The sequence below is a fragment of the Antedon bifida genome, chromosome 1, assembly GCF_963402885.1.
Source record: "Antedon bifida chromosome 1, ecAntBifi1.1, whole genome shotgun sequence".
NCBI classification, from domain to species: Eukaryota; Metazoa; Echinodermata; class Crinoidea; order Comatulida; family Antedonidae; genus Antedon; species Antedon bifida.
The window spans coordinates 27,674,828-27,685,075 of record NC_136226.1 but is presented as its reverse complement, the minus strand read 5'-3'; the positions used below and the strand labels follow the sequence as shown (position 1 = coordinate 27,685,075).

Here is a 10,248-nt window from a genome sequence, read left to right as displayed (position 1 = left end):
TTATACACCAGTTGCTACACAATGTATGTTGAAAGTCAAATACAAATAGTTATTAAACATAATAAAACAATGGAAAATTAGGCAGATAAAAATTAATTTGAGGAAAATCTAAAAAAAATAACTCTGTAACTTGAACATAAAGAATTAAGAAAAACAGCACGGTCTTGGAAAAAAAGACAGTGTGAGATAGATGTCTTTATATTATAAAGATATATATTAGATGACAGGCTACCATGAGCTAAGCAAATTAATAGCTTGATTCCTATACTCTTCAATGCAATCATTGCTGTTGATTCTAGTCAAAGATGGACCTAATATGAAGCATCAGGATAATAATAATAATAATATTAGAGACAAGTTTCAATAAGAAAAGAAATAATATTGTACACACAGAGTATACTGCAGTTTCTATAACTAAAACATTACACGTATGGCTGTTACAGTCAAAGATAGTTGAAATTTAAATCATGAAACCAATAATAGACAAGCTTCAAATCCGGAAAATGTAGGCCTAACATCATACCGTACTAAATGTAGGAATATATGCCACATTACTATCTCTTCAGGGAGGGGAATGATTAAAGATTAAAAACTACTGCTCAACGCAGTTGCCATTTTCTCATTGAAGCAGGATCCAACATAAATCTTTCAAAAAAGTATGGACACAAGTGTAGTGTTCAGGCTTTCAACACAAGATTCAGTGCCAAGAAGAAGTTTGTAAAACAATGCTGGAACGGTTCCCATCATCTAGAGTAAATGTGGGAATGTATGCCACTTTACACTCTCACAAAGGAGGGGGATTATTAAACACTATTAAAATATAACTGCTCAATGCAGACATATAGCAATATTCTTATTAAGGCAGGACCTCATATAAATCTTTCAAACAAGTATGGAAATATGAGTAGTGTTCAGTTATTCAACCCAAGATTGTGCCCAAAGAACATAAATCAACGAAACTATATTAGAAAAAAAAAATTTTAGCTGAAATAAATGGGTAATAAATGATGCCCATTACAAATATTGACAAAGAACAAATCGATTTTGCATAGGATTTCGAAAATGATTGAAGACAAAGTCCTCATGATATTAGAGCGTGATTTCAAAATATACGTTCAATCAATTATGAGCATTTAAAATGTGGATACATTTAAGGTTGAACAAACAGTTACTTGCCGTCAACAATAACATGATACAGAGCAGAGCAAAAAGATCACTGCAGAGTCGCTCAAATGAAATCAGACAACCAAAGAACTTCCAAAGAATGCTCAGAAAGAATTATGCATCTGAATGCATCTATGTATGTTTTACAAATGAGGGAGGAACCTCACACAGATACACTAACTTGAAGGCGACAAATTTGTGGTCTATATTCGGAAGTACAAGGAAGAGGCTGTCTGGGCACATGTTAAAGTATTTAAACAATATTCTGAAATTGCATGGAACAGCTTCAACAGGGGATGAAGTGTGATGCCACCTTGTTACAATGATGGCAACCCATGTAATAAGGAGTTGTGCACATTCCAACTTTTATAGAGGACTAGAGGGTGTTTATAGCTCTTCAGCCCCGCACATATAGACTAAGACTATATCTTCCTATTCATGTGATACCTTTCAATACCCTTGGGTTATTCTTAGATGCTTCTGGTGCTGTGGTGGCAGTATTAGAATCCAGGTGGTTAGCAATAACATGCTATTAAATGAAAACGAACTATTCCCAATCAACCAGTCCTTAAGATTATGGGGCAGCATTTTAAAAACGGCAGAGATAACAAACAAATCGTTTTAAATAAGGATAGTCAGCACCTTATGCCTGATATAGTGATGCGATGCCTCATATCATGGTGTCAAAACACAATACCATTTTGGGGCTTTTCATATTCCAAGGACAACACACTAGCAGATCATCAATCTAGAGATAGTATATATATGAGGGCAAAAACTAATTTTATTTTAACTGATTATTATGTACTGATTATTTCATCATATTTATGCAGGCTTTATAAATGTATGCGTGGTACCGTACCCTTTTGGCCTGATCCGGGGAAATAAAGGTCAAAAATAAAGGGAAAAAATGACATACTGCTGTACTGAATTTGTAAAAGAAATAATCATCTCATGACAGCAAATTTTAAACAATTTTATGTTTTAGCCAATCATCTGGTAAGATTCATATACCATGCCATGTGTTTTTTTGGAAATTATGCTTGTCAACACGTCATGTACGGCTAAACAAAATTCAAATCAGTTCAAGAGAAGAGTTCAATAATGTTATAGCTTTGACTTGTGGTATCTCAAATTGATTAATGGGATAGGAAACGTTTATCGAACTGTTAGCCAATCATCTGGTAAGATTCATATGCCATTCATTATGCTAATTGTTACATCCGTCACGTCAACACACACGCCATTTTTGGTAAACAAAATTCTTCAAAGAGGGTAGTTCAATAACGAATTGTTAGCCAATCATCTGGTAAGATTCATACGCCATGGCATGTGTTTTTTCAGACATTATGCTTGTCTCAGCCAACACACGTCTTGTACAATGGCTAAAAGACAATTCTTTCTATATAGGACAGTTGCTTTTACTGGTGGTATCAAATTGCTCAGTTTTTATACTACTTTTAACTAGGAAATCTTTCTAAACCATTGTATGCTATCACACTATTATTATTATATATTTTTTTTTATAGTTTTAGTTTTAATTTAAAAATAAAAATATTAATAATTAATATAAATATATTACTCGCAAATTTAAAAAAAAATAATTTAGAATAATCATTATCTATTAGAATTTTAAAGTGTTGTATTAATATAAGTAACCACCAATTTTTTTTTTAATATTTGTCTTACATTGTACTTTTTTACTTTTTTTCTAAGAACTAACATGAAAAGATGTCCAATCTTCTAGATGTCCCTTTCATGTAATTATCCATCTGTATGGCAATTTTGCACATCGATATTGCAAACATTAATATTACGATAATAAAATAATATAATATTTGTTTACATAACAGCTGCATCATATTTTACATCACTTAAGCTCTGTCTACTATCAAACTAGTTTGACAAAAAAAGTGTGATGTGCCCAAATGTGGTAGTGATATTCCCAAATATGGTAGTGATATGACACCATCATGTCCATATATGGGCACATCACATTTTGTCACATAAAGTTTTATAGTGTAGAGAGAGCTTTAAAGGTGTTTAAATTGTGACATAAATGCCACTAAATGAAAATCATAAAACTGATCTATTAATACTATATATATATATGTGTGTGTTTTCTTTACCTAATGGACAAGTAAAAAATATGTTTAGCAGTGTTTTTCTATATATGGAAAAAGGTTCTAGGCTAAAACACCCAGTTTCTTAATAACTTCCAGAATTGTTTTAATAAATAAAATGTGAAATTAATAACTTACAAGTTATTGTTGAACAATTTTTTTGTTTTTGTTATTTTTGTTATTTAAAAAAAAAATAGTTTTTAAAACAAAATTGTTGGTATTGAAAACAGAAAGGATATGCTAAACATATTTTTAGTTGGCCCCACTTTACTTGAACCTGATGCCTTGGTCACCTCAATTGTATGTTATACATACTAGCAATTAAAGATCATGACGAAGATGATAGTACGCATCAAACCAAATCTGTCCAGATTTATGAAGTGATCTGACGAAAAATGATAAAGCATAGATTAGTTGGGACATATATAAAATATTCATATTACAGATACAATCTTCATATTATCTTCAAACATTTTAATGAACACTAAAGAGTTGGTAAAGTTTAGGGAGTAGGCAGGAATGTATTTGGAAGAAAATTATTAAGCAAGCAACTATTTCATTGGAAACAAAAGAACATAACTAAACACTCCACAAGCATTTGCAAAAATGGTACAGTCCATTATTTGGGTTGTCAACTGCACAATAATAATTATTTTCGTTTCACCCCTAGGTTATTTTGAGAGATGACCGGACTCTGAGAATGACCACTATGTTATAACCAAACCTACTTTTGCTAGCCAATCAGGTAGTTTAGAAATTGAGTTGATATTTCTTCTCTACCAAAGTAAATCTGTACCTACCTCAAGATATCTGTTAGGCCTTCACTAAGTGTCTTTACTCTATACTCTATGTCATGCTTCCTGCAGACTGATTTAACAAGAGGTGCTATCCTGTGTAAGTTATGCCTTGGCATACAAGGAAAAAGACTGGAAAAAATAAGAAACAATTGTTTGTCATTAATATTTAGATGCTCTTGATTGAACAGTTAGTATAGAATGATATTTTAGGATTTTTATAATCATCATCATTTCTGCAGTGGAATGGTCAATTTGGTTGCCCATGGTTTTTCTATTTTGAAGTTTTCTGTATTTAAACCGCATTAAATAAACAAGGAAATTAATTGATCAGGGAAAGCAAAGGCCTTTTTAAATTCATCACAACAAATGAGAGACACGCCATTTGACAGCTCTTGACGCTCCTCAGTGCTTTAATTAACTATCTTAATAATTAACTATCTTAATAATTAACTATTTTAATTTATCAGTGAAAGGAATAAAATATTATATTATTGAGTTTAATTTGTTATCCTTTTACATTCCTTGAAAACATTTAACATTCCATTTTTGATCATTTAGCACCTTTATTTGTTGGTGGGTATGTAGGTTTTTTCTTTGGAAACAATTAAAGCAATGCATCTTGCATCAAGGACAGATCCAAAGAAATGCATGTTGGGATACAAGATTAAAGTTCAAGAGGTGTAATTGAGAATTGAGTATTGACGCTAACATTAATAGGATTTATTATTAGAATCAACAAACATAATATTCATGTTAGTTGCCATGATTCCATTCCAATTTTTCAATTAAAATATTGCAAGAAAAATGCCATGTTGAAAAAAAAAATTTTTAGATTTTAACATAAAAATTAGAAATGCTAGGTACGAAGGATAATAATAAGTGACTCGGTTGAGAATTACATATATCCATATTTTAGACACTGGTCATTTTTTAGACACTGGTCATTTTCATAGGGTGTATGGTTACTGAGAAAACCTACTGGTGCTCAATTTGGAAGTTGAGATGACCAGTAAACCAGTCGTTGAACACAGACTTCTCAATGTTGCAGGTTGCTTTCAACTGTAGCTCTAACCATGGTCGTTGCAAATCCTTGTCAATTTCCATTGGTATATGGTTAGCTTGTGCCACCCATGTAAACCAGATACTCTCTAAAACTCTATGAAATATAAACAATTATTAATGCTTTTAATAAAGGAAATTCTAGATTGCTTTAATATAGTAATAATACAATAATTTACAACAAACTGTGATAAATATTTAAAATTACAATTTACATAAACATTGAGATTCTGCTGAGGAATGACCATTGGATCCTTGGTTTTTATTGTAAATGCATAATTATTTTTATTATAACTTTTATATTATAAAAGTGAAAAATCCATGCATAAAATGAACAAATAATAATACAAATTATTTTGTTAAGAATTAGTACAAACAAAATCATGAAAATAAAATCATAAGTAACAAAAGAAATCTAAAGATGTCTTTCAATACACAAGGTCGAAATCAAGTTTTTAATATTAATTTGACCTTTGACCTAAACTTTATGTATACACCAACCAAGACTATATATTTAAATGCATGTAAATACACAAATTCATTCTATTTTGAACAGCAAAAAAATATTGGGTATACATCTTCATTTTAATCTCATCACTTTTAATAATTTGTATATTAAGATCAGTAAATTTTATTACCTCATTCCTTCATAAAGTAAAATCACCTTCCACCAAGACATTAGGCTACCAAATACGGCACCAAATAATACATAAAAAGACAGCGTAAAGAAGAGGTCCTGCAGAAAATAAAGCACAAAATAAATGTATACAAAATCGTTTTAAGTATAATTATTTATATTTTTTGAAATTCCATTTAAAATTTCACTGGAGAATTCATGACAATTTACTTACCAACCATTCTTTTCTTGTTAAAATGTACCAGAATAGCATAAACTGAAAATAAACTGGAAACAAAAGTGGCGGCCCAACTGAAAATATAATAACATTTGTACATTTATCTAATATACATATTCATGAGAACTTCTTAAGCAACATTCAGACCGTGTGATCTGTAGCATTTCGTCAAGCCATGAGTTTGAACATACCCTTAGGTGGTAAATAGTTCAATATCCATAGGGCCTACTATTAAATCCATCTATCCACCAGCTCAATCACGATTAAAGCATATTTTTATTGTTACATCTAAATAGATCTGATGCTAAAATTACATACAGAGTGCCACAGTTATATTTGAATATTTAATTAAGCCAAGTTTATACTCACTAATCATAAAATACTTGTGTTGATGATTGTATGGCATCTTGGACTTGCCATTCTTAGCAACATCTACTGGCATTTTCTCACCAACCACAAACAATGCCTCAAGCCTAACATCCGGATCTTTGTCAATCTACAGTGACGCAAAACATAATAAATATTGGTAGTTGGTAGTAAGCATTTTTTAATATTTTTTTTCTTCCTTTATTTGTCACCTCTGTGCTAAAAGTAATCTATAACTTCTTTCCTTATCAGTGTTTGCCAGTACACAATAACTCACTGCAAAATGGTATATACTCTATAACCTCAGTATTCGACCTATTTTGTGTAAACATCACAGCCAAGTTTGTACGATTTTGAATCAAGATTAATAGATAAGGTATAGTGTATTCTGATAAGAAAATTTGTATTGGTAAAGTTTTGTTTGTTGTACACCTAGTGATTCAGATCCTTGTGGTGTACCGCAAACTTGCTCTATACTAGTATTACAATTAAATTAAACGATAACATTTGTATTCATTTTGATTGTCTCTTACCACATTGGGTTTTGAATGGTGTTGGTTGTGCATATGGTTCCACCATTTACTTGATGCACCCTAAAAAAGCAGATCATTAGATTTCATTTCATTATTTATTCGGTGTATTTCAGTATATACATAAAAAAAAAAAATGAAATTGGGGAGACCAGGGTCAACCTAAGTGAACTTAATCACTGTAGCTGAGCCGGTTGACCCAACCCAAAAGTCAGTTTACACATAAAAGACACAAAATACAGTTAAAGCGAATCAAAAAGAATGTGAACTTTTCTAATGAAGGCTGATGGGCTTTCTAGGACTGCAGCATATGTCAATGGTATGCAGTCCTAGAAAGCCCATCAGCCTTCATTAGAAAAGTTCACATTCTTTTTGATTTGCTTTAACTTATTTATATATTGGTTAATGATCAAGGCTCAAATGAAAAACAGTTATACACCAATAAAAAACCCCTATAAAATCATTGGGAGGTGTGTGTCCTTCTTTTGGAATATACGAACGTCCACAGTTTCCAACAGAGATTGTAAAAAAATACATTTTCAATATTTTAAGCCGGTTAAAATTCTGCTGATCATGATAATACGATCATGACTATACCATCAATAAATAATAATGATACAATTATGATATAATGATAGGATCACAAGATCATGCTACAATCATGAAACTGTGATACAAACATGAGATTATTATAAGATCATGAGTTTACCTTAAGAGTACCCATAATTAGAAAATGTACTACTCGGTTCCATTTATTGTTTTTAAATACTGAGTTGTGTCCAAAGTCATGTTGTAACCAAGCTGCCTGAGCCTGTAATGAGAAAATATGGTTAATATTACCAGGTACTTAGAATCAACTTTGACATCAGGGAGCTAAGTTAAATGAATGTCAGGCTGGAAGATGTTTCGAGTCCCAATCGAGAATTACTCAAGAATTTAAACAAAATGAACTAAAAAAGAAAAAACGATTCCAACGAATGGATCATTGATCAGATGTTACACTTTTCAACTACATGCTTCTGCCATAAGGGCCAAGTCATGTCAGTGCTGCTAATTCTAGCACTCCCTCGTCTGTCCACGACACAGTGGCTGTGTGTGAACTAGTACACCAGGGTAACCCCATACTCGTCTCGAAAGATTTACTAGGTTCTTTAAAGTGCACACAAGCAATGTGTGTACACTGGACCTAGGTTTATAGTCCTTATCCGAGAAGACTTCTACCGCCATAACCATAGAGCGAGTGAGCCTCAAAACCTTGTCTATGTTATGGCTATGGATTACGGTTCCACTGTCTTAACCCGCTTGGCCACTCACTCACAATAAAACATATACAAAACATGAAACAATAATTACCTGTGCTGTGCCTAAAATAAATATTGCCAAGGTGTACGTAGCCATGGTTACTCCAAAATAATACATTAGGAAGTAACCTGAAACAATTAGAAGAATGATCTGCAAAGCATGGACTATATAGAATAGTTTACTAGCTGTAAATAAACCCTGAAACAAACAAATCAAAACAAATTTAAAACAATAAATTATTTCGTGGTTAAGAATAAGCAACCACAATTGTATGAATATATGAGAAACAGGCATATGAAAGTTGGCATATATATGGATGTATCATGTTCAAACACCGGTTCTCGTTAGATCATATTAAGTTCAAGCTTATCTGTGCCATATTGACTCAAAGTCTTGGTTGCCTCGTCCTTCAGATGGTTCTGTGTACATACAGTTTTATTTAAAGCTCTGTCTACAGTACCAAATTGGTACTGGTAGTGATATGATGTAATCGTGTTCACATATTTTTGACACATAAAGTTTGATAGTGTCGACAGAGCTTAATAGAACAGAGGAGCATCTTACAGTGTGCATGTTAGGTTCTCTGCATTCATGTTGGCTGGTGTAGATCCGTAGAGGGCATAATCTTAATTCTTATTATTGCATTAAGTTTCCTTATTTTCCAGTAAAGCATAAGGGCAATCCATTTGTACAATTACAGTAAGCGACTTCGATAACTCTAGAGGGCGCCATATTTCAAAGGACAATCAGGACAAAAAGTTCCATATGGACATTTTTTTCCCCGATTGACCTTTGAAATATGGCGCCCTCTGGAATTATCTAAGTCACTTATAAAGATGGTGCTAGAGTTAATGAAGATTATTGAAAAATGAAACATCCAAAATTAAACAAACCATTTTTTCAGCTGTCTGTCGAAGATTAAGTACATCTTTAATAACACTTTGGTTTCTATTGGTTGCTGTTGATTCTACTCGACCAATGTGCAGGGCTTTCATAAATTTTCTAGCATATTTTTGGTTCTTATGGAAAGCAGTAAATGCTTCCTGAAAAAGTAACAAAAAACATTGATTTTTTTTCATACAAAATTAAATTTTTTTCCCTGCCAAATTATATAACTACAAACACGATAAAAAATTTAAAATATACATAATTTCATTAAAAAAATCTGTTGCAATAGAAGTTGGAAAAAATATGTTTTAGAGTTCATAGAAACTAGGGCGATAGAAATTATCAATGTAAAGTATATCAACATTATCAATAGATGGACTTTTGAGATTAATAATAGCATTGCATTTTAGCGCCAGAATCAAACTCAAACTTTGGACTTCCTTTATCTCTATGCTAATTAGAATCATACAAGCCAGACATCATACGATTGAACACAGTTTGATTGACATGTACCAAGATTGCACATTAATTCCCATTACCACACCTAATTTCGCATACAGGTAATAGGCCTGTAGGCCTGCTTTTCCAGGCATAATGTTACTACTTACAGACGCATCTTGTCCAGCATAATGTGTCATAACTCTACTACCGCCTGGGTGTTTTCTTCCCCAGTTGGTCACATCGTATACCTCATTGTCAATAACAATCCACTTTTCGGGGTTCAATTTACCATCTTTACATTTAACCTCCTGCCAAGTGTATATTCTTGTGTGTAGCTTTGACATCGCGTCTATAATATATCAAGTTTTATTCGAATTGATTCCAAGTACTAAAAAGGCCCAACTGCGCAATAGGCTTAAATTTAAGATTTGATTTAAGTACGTACGGTACCCATAAGTTCCCGATTGGCAATCCATCCTGTATCATATCCGTATCAGACATATGCCATGCCCTGGCCTGCAACATGCCTAGGTAGAAAGCTGCATGACCTACTATACGTCTTATTCTTTACTGAACCAAACTCATTCAAGTTATCTTTATAATCATATTATTTTTAGAAATTAGTATTGTATTTTATAATTATTATATTATGTCCGAGATTTAAGACTTAAAAACACTCACCTGTATGCTGCAACCGCCAAGCTATACCTGGTCTTTTTTTGGT

At 32.3% G+C, this 10,248-nt stretch overlaps 1 protein-coding gene across 1 annotated transcript; it reads right to left on the bottom strand.

Annotated features, from left to right (window-relative positions):
* Positions 1 to 2,874: 2,874 nt before the first annotated feature.
* LOC144853560 (acyl-CoA 6-desaturase-like) lies at positions 2,875 to 10,248 on the bottom strand. The gene is made up of 12 exons (XM_078711306.1): positions 10,206 to 10,248; positions 9,692 to 9,873; positions 9,089 to 9,238; positions 8,247 to 8,393; positions 7,603 to 7,704; positions 6,897 to 6,956; positions 6,367 to 6,493; positions 5,995 to 6,071; positions 5,782 to 5,879; positions 5,064 to 5,240; positions 4,088 to 4,213; positions 2,875 to 3,672 (listed from the first exon to the last, which is right to left on the bottom strand). The coding sequence occupies exons 2-12, from the start codon at positions 9,866 to 9,868 to the stop codon at positions 3,609 to 3,611; spliced, it is 1,305 nt and encodes a 434-aa protein (XP_078567432.1). The 5' UTR covers positions 9,869 to 9,873; positions 10,206 to 10,248; the 3' UTR covers positions 2,875 to 3,608.

Excerpts from the sequence above, each read along its gene's own strand:
- LOC144853560 (XM_078711306.1), bottom strand. The coding sequence starts at position 9,868 with ATGTCAAAGCTACACACAAGAATATACACTTGGCAGGAGGTTAAATGT. Across the intron at positions 5,241-5,781 it reads TTACTTTATGAAGGAATGAG|AGTTTTAGAGAGTATCTGGT; the intron begins GTAATAAAATTT and ends TATATTTCATAG. Across the intron at positions 3,673-4,087 it reads GGCCTAACAGATATCTTGAG|ATCACTTCATAAATCTGGAC; the intron begins GTAGGTACAGAT and ends ATTTTTCGTCAG.